General features: G+C 37.5%; 1 protein-coding gene across 3 annotated transcripts in view; it reads right to left on the reverse strand.

Moving 5' to 3' along the window:
• Positions 1-203: 203 nt before the first annotated feature.
• PPARA (peroxisome proliferator activated receptor alpha) overlaps positions 204-25,922 on the reverse strand; it is a 39,744-nt gene continuing 14,025 nt past the window's right edge. For 2 of the 3 annotated variants that reach the window (XM_031048004.2, XM_031048003.2), the window contains exons 3-8: positions 19,961-20,206; positions 16,986-17,146; positions 15,472-15,610; positions 12,899-13,101; positions 9,628-10,075; positions 204-7,664 (exon numbers count right to left, since the gene is read on the reverse strand). In XM_031048004.2, coding sequence (XP_030903864.1) covers positions 7,417-7,664; positions 9,628-10,075; positions 12,899-13,101; positions 15,472-15,610; positions 16,986-17,146; positions 19,961-20,168 — 1,407 coding nt within the window. In that variant the 5' untranslated portion in view covers positions 20,169-20,206 and the 3' untranslated portion in view covers positions 204-7,416. Of the gene's footprint in view, positions 7,665-9,627; positions 10,076-12,898; positions 13,102-15,467; positions 15,611-16,985; positions 17,147-19,960; positions 20,207-25,922 lie in introns of those variants that run through there. The other variant, XM_031048005.2, reaches the window with a different exon arrangement.

Below are 25,922 nucleotides of genomic sequence, written 5' to 3' on the forward strand. Positions count from 1 at the left end.
GGGTAAAGAACACAACTACTTTTGTGTACATAAAAGTTACCCATGCAGGCATGGTCACTGAATGAAGGACTCAGTTAAGACTTGGCAGCTGCTTTGGATAATGTGCAAGAAGCATCCATCAGAGGGTAACGAGTGTGTCTCAAACCCATGACATTACAGTGAATTACTTTCCTAGAAATAAAAGATCAGCACAAGTCATTAAATTCACTTTTAAAAATACTTTATTTTTTTCTTGAACCATTAAGGCAAATCCGTATTTCAAATTACCTGTGTTTACAGTCTTAAAGGGTTACTCTTTTTTAAAGCACATAGGTTCCTACCAGTCTCTATACAAACACTATGAATTCAACCTCTTGTTTTTAAAGGAGACAGGAAAAAATCAGAATGTAAAAAAGAAGAAAAACGTTTAGTTCAAGTTTGTGTCATCCTAGATCAGAAGGCTGGTAACATTTGAGAATGCATCATCATATTTAACCATGTGTCATTTTTACATTCACAAGTGCAAGTCTTTCCCACAAATCCCTGCAAGACCAGGGCTTCTGTTCCTTCTTGAAAATGTCATTTGCATTGTTCCGACAGAAAGAAACTTGGGAACTTGGCTTGAATTAGTGGTATTTTACTGGGAAACAAGCATTCCATGAGAATTAGGTTTGATTACTCCCTGCGAAAAACGGCTGCTCTTTGTAGGTTCCGTATTTACTGTCATAAAACGTACCCAAAACCTAAAACTAGAGGTGACTGGAAACAATGATCTGGTTTTTGTTGGTTTTTGTTATTCTTTAATATTGATATCTTGGTTTAATTATAAACACTTGTTAGCTGCAGTAATTAGGGTTTGGCAACCTTAACAAAAATGTGCTTTTTTGTGTCACATCAGATATAAGACCATTTAAGATGTGATAAAGGGTGTTAACACCATGATGTCATTAAACTGTTGTGTTACATTCCTAAACAAAATTTAGAGCCATTGTTTGCAAAAGCTGTGAAATAGCAGGAGCAACATGAAACAGCTCACCTTCATAGCCGATAAACCAGACTTGGTCAAACAGTCACAAGGGGTGTTCTTGTTCAAATCCGTAATATCAAAACATTGATTAGATTTGTTGAGACTAAAGCAATAACTAAAGCTGTAAGTGTTCGTCCACTTCTGAAACCAGAGGAAAGTACTTGTGGCTACTGAGACAGAGCCATGGTTTCACATACCCACCTAACCCCCAGGATTCACTTCCCAGGGGAGTGATTTGATCAGAAGCAGCTCCTTGCTGCTGTCTGCAGAAGCACCAGCAGCAGAAGAGCCGCAGCAGGCTCCTCAGTGACCCTCTGCTGAGCAGCACTGCTGGCGAGTGCCTGCAGATACCTGAATACATGCACGGCACCACAAACAGCTCTTACTAACAGGACAGCAAAGGCACCTTGTCTCCACAAAGGCAACCCTACAGTACTGCGAGGCAAATTGCACCTAGAATATCCCAGTGTGCCAGAGGTAACAAAGCATGGATTTGAACAGTGCTCTGCATGGTTATTTGCATATGAATCACCCACCAGAAGGTTTGGTAACCTTCTGATGCTGCACGGCACAAACACGTTTTGAATGATTACACGGCACTCCTACACAGTTAGGTGTAGGATGCAGTATTCGCACGTTGCCAACAGTGCGGATGGTCTGTGTTTTCCCATGCCGCCAGCTTTTTTTCCTTTCAAGTGTAAAGAATGCCAGGAAATGTCTTGCATTAATCATAAGGCCGGTTGGTGTCTTTTCCACAATGGGGATTACTGCATATCCAGCCTAAGAAAACATACCAAAATACTCAAAACCAATTTTAAGTACCTCATGCTTGATCTTGCAGTCCTTGTTTAAGGCCCAACCAGTAATCAGATTAATCTCTTTTGTGTATGCAGCCTATCCCCTGGGCAGGGGCAACTCATCTGAAATTGAGGTCCTTGCAATAGAAATTCTCTTTTGAAACACCCTGGCAATGGAATCTGACAAGATCAACAAGCACAAAAGGTGTTTAAGAAAAACAAACCAGAACAGCTTCAGAAGCAGAAAAAGATTAAAAACCCCTGTAAGCACATTACAGAAAACAAAAGAGGCAACACCCTTGCCCTAGGATGGGTTTAGTTAACAATGAATTTGTATCAGGTATTTACAGTGTAACGTGACATCTGCTAGTACCTTTTACAGGGGTTTTTATCATTGCTGCCTATGAAGTTCAGAAAAGAAGTAGCTGTTGGTTGGCACAAGGAAGTCCAGCAGAGCTTTCACCAATATGACACAAACATCTTAGTAGGCAATATACGTGTATGGCGACACTGAGCAAGTGAAGATTGCAAGTTACAGTGATTTGGGGAAATAAAATACTATCTATTACAAATAAAATGCACTAAGTATAAATCGCAGGTGGAACATTCATAATACACTGTGCTTGTACCAGATGCTACGTTTCGACTGCAGCAAAATAAGAGGTATACCTTTAAAAGGTAACTTAAAAGTATTTCGGTACCACAATTTGTTATCAGGAATGCTGTAGGCACAGACTGTCACACTTGAATCACAGGACACAAAATCCCTAAAAACAGATTCTGACTTCATCTCTACTAAAAATCATCAAGGGAACACTCCTATAGAAAAGCCAGTAATGGCATTTCAGCATCTTGTGCTAGAAACTCTCCCATCAGTCAACTTGATTTAAAACATTAAAAATACCAACTCGATTTTGGGATTGCAGCTCTTCTTCACCTAGGCTTTTATTAAAACTGAATAAAAGAAAGTCTATGTTCCATGTGAAAATATATTCTAAACTGTTGTTACAATTATACCAAACACTGATAGGTTGCAGAATTTGTCATACTTCTTCACAAATGGTACATTAATAACGACAGGGATAAATAGCAGTTTGTCCTTGACTTCAGGCCCATTATCCTTGCCTCATAAAAGTACATCTTTCCTCACTGTACAAAAGGGTTCACAAGATAAAGTATGAAACATATATTTAAATTAAATAATTTATATATTTTTCTTAAAGCATCTCTGTAATATAATTTAGTGAAAGTTTATACCCTGCAATTATCTTCTTGTATTTTACAAATTGAAACATAAAGAAATGGTATTACATTATTTTAAACAATAAATCCCACAACACATAACAATATCAATAACCTTAGATCAAACCCACATATAATTTAAACCTCTAGTAAAAGGAGGATAATAAAGCTGATTAAACCTAGATTAAAAAACCCCAACATATGCAATGGACTATCAAGAAAGCACTTGAGATACAAGCAAGCACTAGATGCCATGCTACACCTTACATTTCAACACTTACTAAAGGATTAGGGCTTTCAGGGAAGGACCATTATTTGTAAGAAAGACCTCATGTCTAAGCAGTATCAGAATAGCTGCAAATGTATTTGTTCAGTGTAGCTGCAGGTTTTCAACCAAGTAAGAGGGATCCTGTTAAGGAGAGACAGGGCTGAAATTGTTCCTCTTCAAATACAGTACAGGCAGCTACAGTGTAATCTCCAACTGCTTTGTCTGAGATGGTGCATAAGTCTTCCAGGCTTTCCATTAGAAATTAAGGCGGAAATTCAATTCAATAGTATGTGACCCAGCTCCCGTGATGCGTAAATCTCCCCAAGTTTTAGCAGTTTGAATAAACAAACAAATGTTTAGATGCTTATTATAAGCTCTTTGATATGCAAACTTGTGCTAGCTCTCTCATGAGAACAGACTTAGTGCAACTGCTGGTATTTCCTAAATCTGTGCGGGCCAGAAATGAGGCAAAAATACACTCTTTGGCAACACTTCAGCTTCCTAGCAGCTGGCTAGAACCAAAGCACAAAGGCACATAGAAATTACAATTAAATAAAAAAGGTTTCTTTAAATGCAAAGAAAGATTCAATTTCTTGACATTTTTACCTATTGTCTGTCAGTTGGTGTTGAAAATAGATGAGGGATTCTGAAATTTAAAAAGGTACAATGTAACTGATTCTTGCTTTTAAACAGCAGTTGTGTGCTGTTACACTGAAGACAGTACACCTTTAAGGAAAATATCTAAGAGGGAGATACAAATGAACATCAGATTTCCCTAATACTGGACATGAAAACTTTGGGGTTTTTTCTTTCCCCTTGTCAAAGTACCTAGAGCATCCCAATAAATAAACCCCCCCAAAACAACCGTCAAAAAATGAGCAATCTGTATGGTTGTTGAGAACTTAAGTTGTACCATTGTTTCCTAGGATTTTTCTCTATCCATCTGCTGTCTCTTGTCTCAACCTGTTTGTGGGTACCTGATTGCTAACCAGAGCACTTCAGTGCTATGATAGCAGTTACATTGGTAAGAATCAGACTAAAACTGTACCTAACAAGTCAGTAAATCTTCGATACTTTTTTAATTCTACAGTCTGATCCCTTTATTTCCCTCCACAGAAGGGGCATTTTAAAGTATTGGACAACATGTATAAGATGGAGATGCTGAAGGCTCCTCAGTAATAGATTTCAAACTAGTTCAGATTCTGAACTTCCAAGAAAGGAACACAAATGGGGTCAGTCTGAAATGGCAAAAGCCTACTGCAGTCACCTACTGAAGTAGTGAATGTACTTCATTAAAAGTGGAAGGTAGAAATTCAGAACCTGTTTCGGCCATTAACGCTGTGGAAGTGAATCATCTGCCCTGTGCCACTCTTTAAAGAGGCTGTGGGTAAGCGCTCAGTGCAGCAGTGTGGGCAGTGGAATCCATCCAGAATTTTAGGCTATATTAACATCTTGTTCATATTTCTGTAATGCAGAGATGTGTTCTTTCCTTTTTTTTCTCATAAAGGTCTGCAATTGAATTTAAAACAGAAATCAAACTTCAGTGTCCAAGGAGCTAGCCAAAAAATGCTTGCTGGTTTTCAACTAACAAAACAAAATGGATCTGGAACAGGAGAAATGCAAATTACACCCTTCACTAATGCCAATAATAGGAACCTGTTACAAGCAGCTGCTAATACAGCTAAACATTATGTCTTCCACTGCATCTTGCTGTTTGCAATTCTTAATAGTTTAGCTGAGAATTTATATACTTGTTATGAAATTTTCCATTTTTTTTTTTTTAAGATTTCAGAAAACTGGTTTAGACACTTTGGAGAACAAGAGCAGGAAAAACAGGTTTTGTCCACACTGACTGTGTCTGGGTTTCTTGAGAAACTTCTGTACTCCCAGACTATGGAACATGACTTTGGGATTTGCTCTTTGCAAATATCTAAGCTTTGGGGGAAGAAAATTCAGCTTATACATTTTTTAGAAAATAAAACATTTGGGTATTAGAGCCATCACAAACCCCTCAGTCCTCTAGTGAAACATGGCTGACTGGAAGAACAAAGCAGCATCACTGCTAAAATCCTCTTGTTATTTCTGAGGGCGTACCTTGTACTGCTGTAAACCACAAAAGACAACCCATTTCTCATCTACTGTTTCCTGTTAAGACCAACAATCTTCTCTTAATGAAGTGTTAGAAGTAGCTGTAATGTAAGGGCTATTTCTTTCTGTTGCCCACTGGCAGCAGGGAAGAGGAGAAATTTTTGTGCATGTGCTTTCATTGCTTCTATCCTGACCTCAATGGTCACCAAATTTGAGGCCTATGCTTCAATATTTTACACTAAATATATCTGACACCAAAACCTCTGCTAATGACCATTGTCTGGATAAAAGACAAGTTGCTTTTAAACCTGTAATTTATCCAGTGTATAGCTATGCCAGCGGGCCTGTAAAGAAACAAGTGACTAAAATGAGAATCATGGTGTGATGTCCGCACTTCAATGATCTTACTTAATTAGTCTAGTAAAGGTGTATGATTCTGAACTCTTCAAATGTGCTACAATAAAACAAGTACAAAGTGTTCTCCTGTGCCACTGAAAGTTTAACTATAGTGAAAATGCTAAGATTGGCTCCTGAGATCTTTGTGTTACGAAACAAACACTAAAATAAGGAAACAATGTGAAGTCACCATATTAAAATAGAAAAAGAAATAGCACAGTGTCTTGCATGCAGCTAGTACTTTTGTGTAGTACTCTCTGCCATTTTACAGGATCTTTTATCAAAGTCAAGCACTTTCCTTATGGCTTATTTTGCATTAGCAGTACATACTATTGTAAAATCAGAGTTTGCTCTCAGTGATAAACTTACTCTCAACTGTGCTCTCTTTCACAATATTGCACAAACGATACCTACAAATGCTGTTCTTGGTAATATTTTCCCCTTATCCACAAGGACAAAATTTGGTGAAGTAATCTAGCTAATACTTCCATCGACAAGGCCTAAGAACAGAAAGAAATACAGCTGAGTGGACAACTGGAAAGAATGAAACACCACATTCATCACAAAAGTAAACAGATCCAAACAATTCTGTACTGCCAAGATACTTGTCTAGAAAGAAGGTGCCTTTCCTATGCAATCAAATCTTCAGAGTCAGCTATCATGGCACTAGAATGCTGTGCAGTTGGAATTTTTTTCTCTGGGCCAGGATCAGAGTTTTCAGTCTCTCCAAAACTCTTGCTAATACAAAATAACATTTTAAAGCCAAAACTGCTTGAGCTATTACAAGTTCTCCAAAATACACATGGTATGACACCATTTTTCCTCAGGGACACTTTCATATTTCCTTAAAACACTTGAAAAAAGGGTTCCATTGCTTTATCACATTTACTCTTCAAGAAACAGCTGAATGGAGCATCTCTGCTGTATTGTAGATAACTGTTCAGACTTCAATCCATTTCATAAACGAACCATCTTTTAAACATGCTAGTCCTAAGGTGTAACCTTACTAGGATACACCTAGGCTAATCCTAAGGTATACCAATGTAATACTATATGAAGCTGTACTGCCTTTCATGGAATTAAAGCAGCAGTGGATTAAAGGTCTTTCAAATGTTTTAGATGTGTATGTACAGTAATATCCAAGCATTTCATACACCTAGACTGACTGCTGTAAGGAAAAGTGTTAGTTGGTTCTCAGTAATTACCATTAGCCAAAAGTGCATAACCTTTATGATTGTGCATATGCCTGCACAGAATTTGTGGGATTTGTTACAGTAATTCTAAAATGACTAAGCCAAGAGGAAATACAATTTTGTTCATTGCTGTTACTTAACATTCTGATTTATTATACAAATACGTATTCCTTACCAATCTTCAAATTTCCAAGTAAAAGAACCATTGTAAGACACTTCACGAGCACTATGATCAGTACTTTTCTGCAGAAATCTTGCAAAAAAAGACAAAAGATCCCAAACCAAAAGAAGTGTAACACTCCAGCTACCCAGCATTAGGTTTTTCTGGGCTGAGTGAACAGCAGATGACTGTGCAAGTAGCTTTGCTCCCATCCATTATTAGTATTGCTCGTCTTTAAATATTGTGGAAAAAAATACTAAAAATCTTTAGTACATGTCCCTGTAGATTTCCTGTAGTAAAGGGTGTAAATGTGCATCAGATTCAGTCTTCTTAATTATCTGAACAAGCTGAGCATGCTCTGTGACTAGTTGTCGGAGGTCAGCCATTTTTTGGAGGAGTTTTGGGAAGAGGAAGGTGTCATCAGGATGGTTGGTTTGCAGGTGAAGTTTCAGTACATGCACAATGCTCTCCTGCATTTTTTCAATGTGTCCTACATTCACAAGACCAGGGCGATCTGTTCTCAACACAAGCAAAAGAATACATGTCATAATTTTAGAATTATTTCTTAAAGTAAGCTACTTTATAGGTTCTATATCATAGGCTACAGTGTATGTTTACATTATACACTGAGGGTAATGAGGCTCAAAATGAATCTGAAAGACAAGAAAAACAAACAAACAAAAGGTCTTTCTTATCCCTTCTGCCTAACTTTCATCAATGCCAACAGTTATTTGAGATTTCATACCACTAAATACAGCTCATGTCACAAAAGCACAACACCCCCACCATTCTCTCACCCTCAAAACCAGAAGTATCCAGTTTTATATTCTGCATGGTAACAGAATTCAAACAGTAACAATGGAAAAAGCATGTGGTTATTTCTAGAGAGTTCTTGAAGTTTGGTAGCAATATAGCAAGACGTAAGTGGCAGGCTTGGTTCCTGTCATAGCACAAGTTATTGACAGGATACAGAGAAGCCCCTATTAAGGATGTTTCACTCTTTCTAGTATATGATCTCTTTTTCATCTACTTAGTCCTGTAACATCTTCACTCTCCAGATTAAATTTCTCTGTAAGAAGTCTGGGACAACAGACTACATCTGCTTCTTGAGAACTTAAGCTAGTTCCTAGGAGGAGGATAGAGGGGCAAAGCAAAACAAAACATTTTGCCTTCAAAGAACTCTCTTCACTTCTGAAAATGCTAAAACACCAATTTATTGTGCAAAAAAAAAATCATGACTGGATCTTGATTTGCTATCTAAACTAGTACATGAAGCTTCTGAAAGTCCACAGGTTGCATGTCTCCTTGTAACTGCTAAGGATGCAACCAGGGCAGTGAAACACCCTGTGAATTTGGCAGAATGCAAGAACAGCAGGCAGGAGCAGCGGTTGGAACTTTCTTGATCTTTTATTTTCTTTTTCTCTGTTTAATATCTTTGTTGGCAACAGTGACAGTGGGATTCAGTACACCCTCAGCAAGTCTGCTGATGACAACAAGGTATGTGGTTCAGTCAACATGTGAGAGCAAAGGGATGCCATGCAGATGGACCTTGACACACTTGAGAAGTGGCCAGTGCCAACCTCATGAAGTTCAACAAAGCAAAGTACAAGGTCCTACACCTGGGTCAGGGTAATCATAAACACAAATACAGACTGGGCAGAGACTGGATTGAGAGCAGCCCTGTGGAGAAGGACATGGGGGTGTTGGTTGATGAGAAACTGAAGCCGGCTTCAGTGTGCACGCACAGCCCAGAGAGCCAATTGTATCCTGTGCTGCATCAAAAGGAGTGTGACCAGCAGGTCAAAGGAGGTGATCCTGCCCCTCTGCTCAGCTCTCATGAGACTTCACCTGGAGTACTGCGCTCAGCTCTGGGGACCTGAACATAAGAGGGACGTGGACCTGTTGGAATGAGTCCATAGGAGGCCATGAGGATGATAAAGGGGGCTGGAGGACCTCTGCTATGGAGACATTGCAGAGAGGGTGGTGAGGCACTGGCACAGGTTGCCCAGAGAACCCGTGGCTGCCCCATTCCTGGCAGTGTTCAAGGACAGGTTGGGTGGGACTTTGAACAACCTGGTCTAATGGAAGGTGTCCCTGCCTGTGGCAGCAGATTGGAGTGGGATGAGGTTTAAGGTCTCTCCCAGCGCAAACATTCTATGATTAAAAAATAATCTTTCCAACCCCAAACAAAACCCCACCAACACTCTTCACATCTCACTTTTGATAACAGAGAGTAGCTAGACCCCTCTCTAATGAGGCTTAACAGTAATTCCAAGCACATCTACAATTCTACAAATACAGCATCAAGACTGCTAACGGTTACACAGTATCTTCCATGAAACATGCTAAAAGGCAAGATGACATTGTTAGAGATAGAACTGAATCTTCAAGACATATATAATCTTGTCCATTAAAATTATTGATTCACAGGAATATTAAAATTTACTACCTTAAAAGACCAAAGATGCAATGCTTACCTCCACAGCAAATGATGGCAGCAACAAAAAGGGATATATCACTATCATCCAATTCCAGTGCATTGAATTTCATTGCAAAATCAAATTTTGGCTCCATTATATCACAGAATGGCTTTCTCAGGCTTTTCAGGAACTCCCGGGTTATAAAACCATTTCCATAGGCAACTAGCATCCCATCCTTGTTCATCACAGATGCTAACATGGCAAATATGGCTTCATAAACTCCGTATTTTAACAGTGTCACTTGATCATTCAAGTCGAGATTGGAGAAGCCAGGTATAGATTTGGCAAATTCAGTAAGTTCAGTGACTGTCTCTACAGACGTACACTGGCAGCAGTGGAAGATCCGAACCTCTGCTTCCTTGTTCTGAATTCCATTGGCCACCAGTTTTGCCACCAGAGTCTTCTCTGCCATACACAAGGTATCCATATCATGTATAACAAATGGCTACAGAGGAAAAAACAAAACTAATTCAGTTTCAAAATAACGGTTATTAATCACTGGTTTCCTAAAGAATAGGAATTTTGATAATCTAACTTTCATGCTGATCAGCCTTCAACTATCAATAAACCATGAGTTATTTCATATTTCTGCATAGAGATACCAAGTATTATAGAACTACAAACTGCAACATTTAAGTCTGCTCTGCCAACAACAATGCAAATAGTAAAATGTAAATATGTATGACATAGCTTTAATCTAGTTCTATGTAGTAGTTCTAGTGAAGATCCAGAAGTACTGTGTTTAGTATGCATGTATCTATCTTAGAGCAAGTCCCAGAAGGTTCACAAAAGACTTGTATTACCTTCTCCAGAAGTCCACGTTATTCTGCCTACACTCCTATCGATTCCTAAACTAACTACACTTGATGCACATCATGTTGCTTTCCTGAAGTATCCTAGGGGGAATACAGACAGTCATTTAAATATAGGACAGCATATTTGTACAAGAACATGAATCTTCTACTACTCTTGTGTTTTATTATCAGATTCTCATAGACCATGTCCCAGCTGATCTACCACAGAAATTCAACTCATCTTTCTAGCTACAATTAGTGCTAAGTCATCTCTAAACCCAAAATCCCACTAGAATATCAGACAACACAAAATTCCAGTCTTGATCCTGGTGTTTTCCATAATCCCCTTAGCTTAAAGAGGTATGTACATTACAAACTGTTGAGCTAGTCACTTCAAACATCACATAAGCAAAAGTATTCAGACTTTCCTAAGAACAATTAGAATTCAAAAATATTTTGATACATGTCTGAAGAGGGCAATCCACTAAAGGAAAATAACAAAACCCAATGCTCCCTGGCCTACCAAAGTCATGGCAATTGAAAATGTATCCAGTTCCGCACATGCTAAGCAAACCATGAGGAACACCTAGTGTTCTGTTAAGAAACTCACAGAATTCACTTATTTCACTTGGAAAACTGTCAAGCATGATAGTTTCCCACAGTTGTTCACTTTCAAATGCTTATGGCAGCTACACTTTCCAGCTCACGTCTATACTTGGTGTCACACAGAACAGAAATTTCTGTGTGCATCTGGATATGAATGGAAAGTGGCAAAGCAATAAACACACTTCTAAACCCTTTGAAAGATGCAGACTATCTTGTAAATCTTTTTTGGGATTTATCATCATTTCACTATGCAGAAAATATGTGTGGCAAATGAATCAGAAGCTAAATTTAAAAATGATACCTTGCCATTGTTAAAAACAGTAGTTAATTCTCAAATGAATTATAGTGGTGACAGGAATTAGGATTCAGTAAATCAGCTGTTAATGCATTGTTCAGAAGCAGGTGAATTACTAACAACAAATCCCCTCCTTTTTTTTACTAATTTTATGTTAAAAAGTCACAAGAAAATTAAAATGTTTGTTTTCCCAAGAGATTATGAAATAGCTTAAAAACCTCTTCTCTTCCCTGCGTACTGAAGAATGAGAAACCAGCCTGTTGATAACATACTAGGCCTTATTCTTCTTTAATTTTTACTTGTAAATTTACCAAGACACATGCCAGCCTTGATCGCATAAATAGAAACTCAACAATTAGGGTGAAGTGATCTGGGATCCCTACATGTATGATACATATTTTAACTTGTGATTGTGACATGTGGCAACAAGCGTGAAAAGAACTTTATGCAGATACCTACTTGGTAAGGTGTTAAAGCATGGTATTTACTGTAGGCTTATGTCAGCTTGTACCCCCAAAATTTTAAGCCTGTGCTATTTTATACATCCATTTAATCCAATGAAAAAGACTGGGATTACTCGTATGTCTCTCTTTTAATGTAGAAGCCTGTATTCTTGGCTAGACTAGACTATAATATGCCAAGTTCCACAATTTAGAAGACAGCTTGCTTACAATTTTTATAACACTCATCCCCACAGTTACATGTTTTTTTATTGTGGCATATGTAAAGCCTCTTCCCTGCAAATTTCTCCTGAAATTAAAATTGTTGGTAAAATAAGAGACCGATCTTCTACATATAATTAACATAAATCCCAGCAGAATTTAAAAACATACACATAAAGTGAAAAAAGTCAGTCCTTACAAGGGTTATACAATCTCATGTGCTACACAACAAAAAGCGAGTGATAGCATTAGGTAGAACTTGGCTAAATTATCCTAAGAGAAAAATAACCTCTACAGCATATGTGTCTTCACAACCTTGCTCGCTTCTCCCTTTCAAGGTAACCATACAGTAAAGACCAGGAAGGGCAGGTGAGGAAGTGGCCACAACTGTAAATAAAGAATTACAAACTCAAGTTTTCTTTTCCCTCCTGCCATTAATATTGTTGTGATTAAAACAGAAGTCATGGAGAGCTCCTGTACACCTTAAAAGATAACAGGATTTATCCTGGCATTTGGGGCAGAAAAAAACAGATTTATTCTTCCGCTGTCAAATAAATTATTTTGGAACCATTTTCCCAACCCATACCAAGAGATATTCACATATAGATGTCATTTTTCTTTCTTTTAATTAAGAACTAATTATCTTTCCCTTGTGTGTCTACTATAATTTAAGATTTTAAGCTTCCATTTACAAGTTAATCACCTGATTTTCCTTAAGTTTCCTACTATTCTGATAGTGGCTAAAAGCAACCGTATTTACTACAGGTATTCTTTTCACATATTTATTGTCTGTATTAACATGATACAAAATAAGTATAGATCTGGTAGATCTGATTAAGAGTTCACAAAATGATTATAATTATCTTATATACCTGAGAGCTTTACTTTAAAGTTACTGCAAAAGTACTTACTGGATTGTTACTAGTTTTCCCTGCAAGGATGATTCTGGCTTTAACCTTGTTCATATTGAAGTTTTTCAGGTAAGCATCATGAATTCTTTTGGCAAGTGATTTAAGATCTGCCATTTCTGAATCTTCTACATAATTTTCACCTGTTAGAATTTCTGCCTTCAACTTGGCCTTCTCAGACCTTGGCATTCGTCCAAAACGTATTGCTGATGGGAAGACACATTACAACACAAATAAATGTTAGTGACACAGAAACCTGTACCTTTTAACATTGCTGGTTAGAGCAGTAAGACTTTGTGACTAGAAAAACTGAGATAGAGGCAGCATCTTTATTATGAGAAATTCACAAGTGAAAAAATCTCATCCTTTCTAACACAGTGATTAAGTATTTAGACAAAATCTGAAGGTAATCAGATGTTTCAAAACACAACCTGGTATCTACAATGAGCTAGAACACATGCTTTTTTCCTTCTATATTACCTAAGTAGTTGTATTTATTTTTTTCTCTCCTTATTGTGTTCTACAGCTCCCAATACGAAACTCAAAGTATGCCTTGGGAATTCTAAAAACGAAGTAAACTCCTGTCAGGAGTCTGGCAGAGAGTGCACATGCCAGCTGGAGATCTGCCTGGAAGGTTACTCCACAGGGAACACTGCAACAGGGTTGGGCCCAAACCCCACTGCTGATCTTGAACCTGCTGGGGCATTCAGTTCTTTATGCACTCCATTTTCAGTTCAACATATCTATACTGTCCAGTGAGAACAAAACAGACCAGAGACTCTGATTTATGCTTAAAGGCTATTGTCAACAAAATCTCTTCCTAGCCTCAGCATTTTATGCTTTTTTTTCTTCAATAAATTAGTCCTTCATGACAGGAGAGGATGAGAACAGAGTCTGAGTATCAAATCTAGTCATCAGGATATTCTTTTGAGAAGGAGACATAAGTTTGCAACTCCACTGGGATGGAGGTCTCCCACTTCTCAGGCAAGTGGTCTTGCCATTTAACTATAAAACAGACATGTCAATATCCTTCTTTAGTTTCAGTCAAGAACTAAACCAGCTCTATTTTAAAAAGGGCCTTACCCTCTGATGGTGTGCAAGGTTTTAGAATGGCTAATATAGATGGTTACTCTTACCATGTTTCAGCATCTCACCAGTGAGAGGACAGAACCTAAGTGCTTAGACTGAGCAATTCAGAGCATAGGCAGAATTAGCCCTTCCACATGCCTGAGGAACCTTCTCCTGACTTGAGGAGATATCTCATGACATAAGGAGGTGACTCTAGGCATGATGTGAAATATGGTTTTGAATTTCAATGGAAGTCTAACATGGAAGGCCTGTTTGGAATCTGGCCATGGGTCTGTTGGAAAAGTGGAAGAATATCTGCTCTAAACTGAAACTTAAAGCTTCAACTGAACGTTAATTCCTGCCAACCAGCACAGCTCTCTGTTCAACTCCTGCCCCTGGGCTGTTACTTTGTTGGCTGGTGCATTCTCCCCAAGCCTGCTGCTTCAGGAAGGTTACTACCACTCTTGTAGAGACTATTAGCTCTCTCCCAGTGGAGCTTAATCTCAGTCAAGGCTCACCACAAGGAAGTCAGACTTGCCCAGAACCAGAAAGTCAACTCTCCCAATGTCATTCTAGGATTCTAGACTACTATGTCACAGGCAGCTTCCCCAACCACATCCCCACCCAGCTACCTATCTTGACTGCATATTTTCCTCAGGAAGTCTCTTAACCCACAGCTCAGCATTTTCACCTACTTCTTACCCATTCCCAAATTGCACCTGCTCTCGGGGTCAGGCTTGATTGTCACTATCAGACCTATGTAGGAAAAGCAAACTACTGTCATCTGCCTGAACAGAATGTGCTTTCTCATGGCTGGGCCTCTCCCTCTTTACCAAAGTTGCTTAGCAAGCTACCTACTGTGCAAAAAACTGCCTTGTGGGTTGAAATTGGCCTGCAAACCACAGGTTTACCAGCCTTATCTTAAATCATTAACACAAAAACATAATTTTTAAACTGAATATCTAATCACTCAGAATTTTTACCATTCCATTTAACAATCAACCTACCAGATTTTTGGTCCACAGTCAGCACAGATCTTTGCCCTCCCTCACCACTCCCTGAACCATCTGCCCAAGAGCTGTTGCACTGTAACCTGAAAAATAGTAAGTCCAGTTTCCTACAGATTTCTATCCTGCGTCATTCCCTCCCACAATGAGCTAGTTGTTCTCCTACTCATCTAAAATGCTCCTGATCAGAATTCTTCCAGTATTGAAACTTGTTTCAATAGAAGTAATGGTGCCAAAGTTCTGGGTAAAGAAAGCAACTAAATGAACACTCGTATGGACAAACAGACATCCAGCACAACTGAGTGTAAAGCTCATAACAGTACATTTGGCAGCTGTGTATCAATTACATTAACTACTCATTAGGGAAAATGGTGTCCCCCACATGACTGTAAAAATCTGAGGTTCAACTTGTATGTACAAGCAAAAACACCATCCAAGTTCCTGCTTCAGAAGCAGACTCTGGGTAGGACCAAACAAATTATTAAGGGCACTCTTACCTACCATTATGTGACATTCCAACTGAAAGGCACTTTTGAAAACGACAGTATTGGCACTTATTACGATTTTTTTTCTGAATTTTGCAGTTGCGATCACATTTATCATAGATGAGTTTTAAACGAATTGTTCTTCTAAAAAAACCCTATAAAAAGTTTGAGAAAACAATATGCAATGTTAAAGAAAGTTGACTACTAAGCTTCAGTCATACAGGTGATTTTTCTTTCTTTCATTGTTTATTGATGTCACTAGCAAAACAATACATAAAGTATAACCTCTCCAAAAGTAAGAATCTATGCAGTGAGGTGGTAAGTATGAAGGCATGTACAGAATAGAAAACACAAAAGGAAGGAGTAACTCCCAGCCCTCTTTCTTGGGAGAGGACCAAGAGCCCAGAGTACCTGGGTAGATTTGTCCTTAAGGATTAAGCAAAACAGTGACATACTGCGTTTGTACACATTCTCTCAGCATCCTCTGTCAGAAACAACCTTCATCTTTCATATGCATAAGACACACAAACACACAGATTTAACACATCTTTTCTTCATCCAGCAAATGTGAGGGGTATGACAACAGCACAGTGTATGGAAAAAGCCAAGGACCCAAAAAAAAGCATTACAGAAGAGCCTGCAAGTCAACATCATACCATGATGTCTTGGTACTGCAATGTAAGGTTAGTTTTATACTACAAAATCATAGCGTTAGCAAATTTAGAGACACCGCACCATTTTGTATTACATGGCATAACAACAAGTCATTTACACTGTGGGACACAACTGACTACAGACTGGCCCCACACCTCTCATAGGTATTGTAGCATAATTCTGAAAGATTTATATTGGAATTATCATATTCTGACATTGTGCATGGAAGAAAAAGGTACACGCATACAATTACTTATCTAACTTCGCATTATAATTTAGAAAAAAATGGAAAACTAAAACATTGGAAGGAAAAAGAATATAATTCATTGGCCAATGATCTATGATAAAACAGTTGATGATAACACTGATGATAACATTAATTTGCTGCAGACACATGCACTGGCCCCAGAACTAAAAGAGGTACAATACTAAGTGATTCAGGCAGAATGTGGTGAAGATGAGAAATTCAGCATTTGTTACTGTTATAATGGAAACCTAGCAAACTGGCATGCTTCTCATAGCCATACTCCCAACACAAATAAAACACTAGTGGAGCAAGTAGGCTTTGATTTTTGGTCACAGTTTAGTGTTTTAAGTTGTTTTAGTGATTAACTATCTATATGTAGAAAATCAGCATTAAAAATATCATTGTGAATTGCCCCTGCTTGATGAAGGTCTGATACTGAGTTGTGGTATCCAGGTATGTATCTGAACAATTTATTTCAGAGAAAAGATCATCAATATGTTTATTATTTAAATATTTTAATGGCTAGAATTATATTAATTAAACATTTATGTAACAAATGTTTATCTTCATATAAGCCTGTAAATAAAGCAACATGATTTAGGTTCTTAAAAAGAAAATTATGACTGTACCTTACAACCTTCACAAGCATGTACTCCGTAATGGTAGCCTGAGGCTTTATCCCCACAAATTCTACATTCAATGTTTAATGCTCCACTGGGTGATTCATCTATGCTACCTGGAGCTGTGGCAAAATTAATGGATGAAGGACTGGATGCTGGTGAAAGGGTGTCTAAAAGAAAAAGGAACACTTCATAAATACTATACTATCAAAACTGATACCATTGCTATACTAAAACCACAGGGAAAAGAAAAAGCTTATGCTAAAAATAATAATGAGTTAATAGTCATTAAGTGATATTACAATTTGGCCATAAGTGTTTGAAAATAATTCATATTTACATTAACAGTGCAAACAAACACAAAACACAGGGTGTGCCTTGCTAATTTTGATGAGACATACAATGTCAACAAACAAAAAGCCTTGTTGAAGTAACTCTGACAACAAGAACTAGCAGGCTGAGAATGGTCCTTGAGGATTCAATAAATACACAGCACACAAAATAAGAGAAAAGCAAGTTATTCTGGATTTTTCTACACTCCATTTTTTATTTGGACTGTTTCAAATGTTTCTCAATTTGATGTGAACATGATTTTTTTTATCCCACAACTTAAAATAAGTTAACACCCTCCCCCCCAAATTAGTATTTCATTTAAATCAAGGAAATTTTCTTAACATATACCATTTTCACAAATAACATGAATTTGAAAACAAAAAGTAGTATTCAACAGAGAATTTGTGGCTGCCCCATCCCTGGCAGTATTCAGGCCAGGTTGGACAGGGCTTGGAGCAACCTGGTGTAGTGGGAGGTGTTCTTGTCCATGGCATAGAATTTGGAACTAGATGAGCTTTAAGGTCCCTTTTAATCCAAACCATTTTGTGATTCTAGGATTCTATGTACTGTTTGTCTTGAGCAGCAGATACAAAATATATTAAAAAAAATAACAAACCAACAAACTCAAAACAAGAAACACCCCAACCCAAAGCAAAACCAAAACCAAAACCAACCAGCCTATCAAAAAAACCCACAAGGAACTAGAACCCCCCATGACTTCAAGTTTGTATCACAATATCCATTCAACCTGTCAATCACACTTTCCAGAAATGGTTATTAACATCTCAACTTGCCTTTACATCTTCCTTAGTGTGAAGCATAAGCTCTATTGCTATGGTATGACAGGAAACACATTCCTAGCTCATGGTGAGTTATACTTAAGATAGTTTTATATGCTAATCTAAACTGAAGTCTAAAAAAACAGGTACACAACTACTTTTTTTAAAGAGATTTTCTCAACTTGAAAGCCTGATCCTGCACATCAGTAGAAAGGATGAACAGATATTAAACAGAAGGTAACACAAACATCTGCTTCCAACATAATTTAGCAATAGAAAACTTGCTCAGGTATTTTATGTTTTGATTATAATGGGAAAAGCACTTCTGAATTGTTGTACAATGAAAAAAACTCTCCACACATTTTACTACTAGATGAACATGCTAAAGACCTAACACATTCCAACTTTAATTACTTCAATTAATTTTTCCACCTTATTCAAGGAAAATATTTTCTGAGGCCAGAATTTCTTTTATCTTCCATCTTGCAGCACATGACTTAAGCAAATTAATGGGTGTGTTATTTTAAAAGAAAGATTAAGAAACACTTATGAATGTAGGTCAGCAAGTATTATGTTGGAAAAAAGCCTTGGCATAGAAGTCAGTCTGCACTGCCAGCACTGCCAAGCCCACAGGCATTAGAGTCATCAAGAACAGCCTAAAACCCAAGAGTTTTTTTAAAGTGTGATTTTCATTTCTTTCTACTTGCCTTATGGAATTTGAGCCTTGAAAGTTTACACTTTCCATCTTCTCTAACAGCAAAACTAGAATGTTTTGCAATGAACACTGAATACTCAAACTAGAAGGTGACACTAGAAACTTGTACACCCATACCCACAATTAATTTAAAAGCCTCATGTCTAAGAGGGACGATGGTATAAAACCATATAAACTTTTTCTGTAGAAGGCATCTCTCTAATGTGAAGGTCTACAGCCAAAAGGGACACAAATTGTCGTTCTAGAAATATTTCTTTGGGCAATAGTGCCAAGAGGCAGCTCTCCCTCCTGCCTTTAAAACTCTCACTATTCCTTTCAACCACTTCAGCACAGAGGCACACCTCAGATGTGTTAGTGCAGTTTTTGTAAGGTAAAATAGCAATCGCAGCCAGTAAATTGATTTAAAGTAAGAAATCCTAAAACAAAACATAATGTAAATCAACCAGAAAGTTAATCACAAACTGGCTCTACTGTTAAAAGACTTGTAAACCCACAGTTTCAAAAGGAATACCTTACTGACATTGCAGTGCCCCATACTACTTCAATGAATTCCATTTTGATCTCCCAAAGCCTCTCACTAGGATCTTCTGACTAAAGACTATGTAATGTATTAGCACACTGAGAGTATTACTTGAACCAGGGTAGAAGTCATTAGCTAAATAATATTCCTCTTTGGATGGGAGAGAAAACTGCATGTTCAGAATACCACTACACCAAAATACATGGGAATTCTAGGTGAGCTTTTAGGGGTCAGGTTTTTGGCAAACATTTCACAACACTTTTTGAATATATGTGATTTGAAGACACTTAAAAAAATTAGGAATTCCTTCAGTTCAATATTGTGACTTCCTATATGACTACAATATATATAGTAACATCTTTCACAGTGATTTTTACAAGTTGTTTTGAAAAAGTTGTGGATACTAATTATAATTTAAAACAGTGACTTTACTGTCATTTTTCAGTGGCATTTATCTAACAAGTTAACTTCAGCCTTAAGTATTTTACGACTGTGCTATAAATCAGCTTATATATTTCCAGTGTCACCTAGTCATAAACAACAATTATTATATTTAAAAGGTTTTTCATTTCTGTCACTGTGCAATACTACATGTATTTATAAAACAAAGTTTTATGGTAAACCAAAACTCTCTTACCTGTTACAACTGATCCATCAGATCCTGGGCCATTTCCCAGCGACTGGAACTCTGTTAAACTTAAAGCTCCAGAGCTATCATCACCTAGAGACTGAGAGAGGTCTTGAATGTTCTCCATATCTTGTAGGAACTCTCCAGATAAAGGGCTGCTTAGATCATCCTCCTCCAAAGGAGTAAGTGGGTAGAGCTGGTTTTCAGCGTCCACCATGTTGATCAAGTAGAGCGGTCACTTAAAACTTCTTTATGCTGGTGACAGAATAATTAAAAAACCCTGTACTTACAATACCATAATATTTTAATCTTTCATACATATTTAAATCACAGCACATAATACATGAATTCTAATCCAACAGTGAAATACTATACAGCATTCTGTTCCTCCAGAAGCTTTATGCAACATGAATTGTCAACAGGACAGGGGAAAAAAAAAACCCAAAACATGCCCAAAAAAATTCATTATGAATTAGAGTTACGACAAGATTCATCTGTGGATCATTGTTTTCTCTCCTTTGCTGATAAAAATTGCATACTGTGCATTATGCACCTCCCATCAAAATTGATATTAAAAAATTACAAACATCAATACACATACATTTGGCAAGTCTTTTCTCACTTTATCCAACAGGTTTAGCTATGTTGATTTTGTCCTCAGTTCTCATGTCTCAAATTTGTTCAACAGGTCTTATGACACTGTAGGGAACAAAATACTGTCTTATACTAAAATCTTTGTAGAAGTGGCCAAAACTAATACCTTTTTAACCTATTTTGGTCAGAAAACATCTTCAGCAATCTAATACATCAGTAATTCCTAGAGTTAGTTTTATTTCCTACAGTAAAGTAAGTTTTCAACGTTGCCTACAAAGCTAGCCACCACTGTCATCAACTTTGAGTAACAGCACAAATCCCTTAGAAAACATCACAAATTGTAATTATTCTTTTGTTGACTTCTCAGATAAGGAATTAATAAAGGTACTGCAGAATGTTAACTACTGCTGCATAGATATGCTTCTGCTGAAAGAAACTTCTCTTTGACACTGAATAACACTTGTGCATACACACAGTGCTGCAAGTCTTGTCCATGCAATGAATATGCACGAGCATTTAGAGAAGCTCTGACTGTTACTGTGGTTACCACTCAATGCTGGCCTTTCCAAAACACACACGTTCACAGCAGTTTATAGTGAAGTTTGAAACTACCAATAAGTGGCTATGTGGATACATACAAATGCTGATTTTAAAATAAAAGTGTGATGTTCTGATTAAAAAATCCTGACCATCTTCCTTGATATTAAAGTTTCAAATACCAACTAGTTTGATTCATATGACCCTGAACATTTTAGATGAAGAAATGAGTCTTTTCTCTGATAATCTGTGATGGATTTATCCTGTGAAAATCAGTCACTTATTCTGGAAAAAAAAAATCCCAACATATAGAGTAATTTAGCAGATGAAGAGTGCCTTACTAAATGTTACTTTTACAAAGAAAGAAAGAAAAAGAATCAACTGCAAACATTTCTGGTTAACACCATTTGTTATTCTCTGCCAGTGCTTTCAGTATTATCTTTGTACAATTTCTCTGTTGAGGCAGCAGGAACCAGCCCAATAATACCTGGAACTAACGTGCTGTTTGCTGTTTGTTAGATCCGAGTCCAAATTATTACATTATTCATCTGATATCCCTGACATAATTGGAATACACTCAAGCTGAGAAATGAGAAATCATTTCTGTATTTTATCTGTGAAAATGAAGTTAGATTGCTATCCCTGTGATGTAGCTGCTTTGTGATGAAGAAGAATAAAGAAACCTTGACATACGTTGGTTTTGTAATGATGGCTGAGAATAGCTGTTCTCCAGCAATCCAAAGCAGACTACCAAATTTGTCTCTCTAAGAATCCATCAACAAAAAAGGAAGAATGCAATGGCAGAGCACATGATGGGCACTGCTTCTCCAGAGTACTCTTCATGAACTTATCCCAGGGTAAAGAGTTGTTTGCAACACAGAAACATTATATTCCTCATCAGATATGTAGCATGTTCCTTCCTGTGAGGGTGCTGAGGCACTGGAACAGGTTGCCCAAAGTGGTGAATGCTCCATCCCTGGCAGTGTTCAAAGCCAGGCTGGACAGAGCCTTGAGTGACATGGTCTAGTGTGAGGCGTCCCTGCTCATGCAGGGGGATTGGAACTTAATGCTCTTAAGGTCCTTTCCAACCCAAACCATTCTATGATTCCATGAGTAGTACCCCTCAGGATAGCTGTGGAGGCTCCAGAACACACTACTCTCCTTGTACTCAATTTACCTCAAGTACCCTACTGAATGACACACATCTCTCCAAGTATCACTTCTTCATCTAGCAAGAGCATTTTTAAAAGGTTAAGTGATTGCTGAAGTCTACCTTGAAAAAGCATGGATATTATTTGACATGAAAGCAAAGGAAAGGCTTGACAGCTGAACACAACATGGCAACAGCTCTTCCAGCAGTATGCCTGGTATGGCCCAAGTTGCACCATACTTTTCCACATTTACAGTAAATATTTAAAATTCAGCAGTCAGCTGAATTGAAGTAAGAACAACCTAACAGCTAGTGAAACATAAATGGAGTGCTTATTGTTTTAACTATTAAATTACATACCCTTTTGTACTTTCAAACACTACTAGTGAATTACAGCTGCTTAATCATTATGGCTCTTGTCAAAGATTAACTAGATACCTTAGGAAGCATAGCTATTTCTGAGACTCCATTTCTGGAGACTGTCAAATTATACTGATCTGTTCTTTACTGAAAAGGTTATACTTAGTTTTTTTCCATAAGCACAGAAAACCTTTAGGTGAATGTCTAGAGTTCATGCAGTAAACCATTTGCCTTCTGTCTTCTCTGTATTCTGTGCGTGTTTATACATGCATATGCTTTCATTGGCAGGTTTCATTTAATATGCATTGATCCTTACTTGTATGAAAGTAAAACTTCTAAACTAAAAAAGGTAATGAGTATGAAATTCATTTAAGTAATATTCCCAGAGAGTATTCCGCTTTGCAAAAAAAGCTGTGCATGTTACAACAGTAGATGTGGTAGCTGCAGCACGATAATTCCACTAAAGCATCTGTATAACTTCTAACTCTTAAGACTCTAGAAAAATCCTGTGCCAGACATTCACAGAGGATTTTCTCTGTTCCCCATATATTTTAGTCTTCATACTCCCTTTCCTGTACCCATACAAACACACACAAAGTAAACTGAAAACAAGAGAGCATGACATGGAGAAATAAGAACACAATTTCATGTAATTATGACTTTAAGAATAAATAGCCCTCTCTCACAGCCTTTTATCTCTGAAGTAAGTCTATTTTCAGAAGTCTTCCTTTCCCACCACTATACTGCAAATACCCAATCAGTAACTTACCTGTAATCTTGAAACAGGTCTTAAAGAAATCATGGTCAGCCTATCAAAGAAAAATACCTAATCATGGAGCATTTGGTTATTTGCTTCATTTTTGGAAAGGGATAGTGGGAGACTGAACCACTGGCTCTTCCACATTCAATACTTGCCACACTAGGGATAATCCCTTTGGTGGCAGAGATGCAAAGGTCTCTGAGAAGCAGTAACAAAGTCTGGATTTACTGCATAAACAAATTGATCGTGTAAAGGGCTTGCATGAAAACATCAAGGTTAAAGTTGAAACACTCATTACCTCTCGGTCACTTTGAGAATGCTGTAGCTGAACACAGCACATTTAAAACTAGTGCCTGCAGTAGATAGGTTTAGAAAACTTAGGTAAATAGGAAGAGGTGAATTTGTAAGCTACAGATATTTCCAATATCCTGATTCAACACATAAAAAACAACTGAAAATAAAATCTGGCACCTAAAATACGAAGTACAGTCTCCTATCTGGGAAAGGATGCATGTTTTGTCCTCTATGCTGTGACACGTGATTCAGTTTTCATGCTTTGTAACCTTACATACTAGTAACATTTTGTATATTACAAAGTATTAAGAAGTTAAGGCAAAGAGAATTTACTATGCATGGGATTAAAAACTTTCATGAGCCATCTCTTTAAGACTGCCAGATGCATCCCTCCCCAGTACAAAGTTGTACTCTAAGATATCCCATGCAACTTATAAGCATCCTTGCATTTAAAACAAATAAAAATTCCTATACCTCGATTTTGAAAAATTATATTCAAACTGCAAACTATTAAAAGCTATGAAATTTAACAAAAACCTCAGTTCTTAGAATGTCACTGTTTTGTTACGCAGTTATTTTTAGTTCGAAAAAACTCGAAGGAAATTACTTAATAAAATTACAAAATGTAATTTACAGCTCAGTGCTACAAATCCACAAGTTTCCTGGTGCAAACCACTCTTAAAAAGTGAAAACATATGTAAGGAAATACTAACAAAAGCAACACCTGTCATGTGGCAAGAAGAGTATTACCAACAGTAAAACATAAGAACAGGATACAAATTCTGTAGAGAAAACAAACAAGGGTTGTAAAAAATGGAGTTGCCATACTAAACATGAAAGATTCCTTACATATTACATGCAAAGTAGCCATGATGCAGGATCTGCATTAATAAAAGTTTAAGGCTCTAGGAACATCTGTCTAACATCCATGTCCCTCCCAAGTAACAATCTAAAACCTCAGTCTATATTACTACAAAAAAACTCAGTTAAAGGCAAGGCATACAAAGTCATCTTGGATCACTAGACAAAATGCTACTGCATTTCCTCATGAAACAGAACTTTGAACTGCTTATGATTGCTGTATATACAAACACACAGTTAGGAAAAAAAACCCCAAATAGCACTTTCACCAATATCACAACCTTCTTAGGTTGTGACCAAAAAGCCCAAAATACTTATTGAAATGATTTCCTAACACTGCTCAATTCAAAAATTTGGGCAGACCCTACACAGAAACAGACAGAAAAAGACAGGAAGAAAGCAACTAATCAGCCAAGGAAGGTGTGGAAACACAGACTGAAAAACTAGGGAACGATGCCATAATCACTAACATCACTACGCAACTACTTTGCAGCTACTGAGCCGGCTTCAATCCCTGTTGGCATCTCCCTGTAGCTTCTTTCCAAGATTTAGTGGCACATAGTAAAAGCTACTTCATGGGTCCCAACTCCAGGAAGTTGGAGACTCATTGCCTAGAATATATTAAAGATAAAAGTCTCTGAACAGGACCACTCATTCCCTTTTTAAATGCAACATTTCTGCTTTACAACTGTTCAGCTTCTTTCTATACCTTCATGATTATGAGCATGACACTGGAATTGGTTATCCAGAGAAGCTGTGGCTGCCCCACCCCTGGAAGCGTTCAAGGCCAGGTTGAATGGGGCTTTGAGCAACTTGATCTAGTGGAAGGTGTCCCTATCTGTGGCACGGGGGTTGGAAATGTGTGAGCTTTAAGGTCCCTCCCAAGACAAACCACTCTGTGATTATAAAATCACCATTTCCTCCAATGTTTTCTTTCAATCATGTAACACGTTCATTATACTCCAAACAGTTCTAAAAATTGTTTGTTTTGCCAAGATTACTGTCTAAGAAATAGCTAGTAGCAAGACAGAACAAAACTATTCAGGAAGTAATTAAACTATCTCAAATATCATACCCTCTCACTTCCAGATAACAGACACAATTAACAATGGACAAAAATATTACAAAGCAGAAATTAATTTTCAGTGAACAGAAATAAAAGCAGTAACTCATCTCATGTCAAGCACCTCACATGTTTGTGTTGAGTAGAACTCAGTGGACTGACTTTCCAGAGCCACAGCTGATCTCTGAGGCCACATTTACAAATTAAGAAGTGGTACTTTCCAATCAGATTGCTTCCCTAATCCAGTTGAGTTCAAAGCTTTAAAAATATTTGCACTGGTTCAATGGAGGGGGCAGAAATAAGCAGGCGGGGAGAGGGATACATGTGTTGCATGGCCAACAAATAAATACGT

The sequence above is a fragment of the Melopsittacus undulatus genome, chromosome 5, assembly GCF_012275295.1.
Source record: "Melopsittacus undulatus isolate bMelUnd1 chromosome 5, bMelUnd1.mat.Z, whole genome shotgun sequence".
NCBI classification, from domain to species: Eukaryota; Metazoa; Chordata; class Aves; order Psittaciformes; family Psittaculidae; genus Melopsittacus; species Melopsittacus undulatus.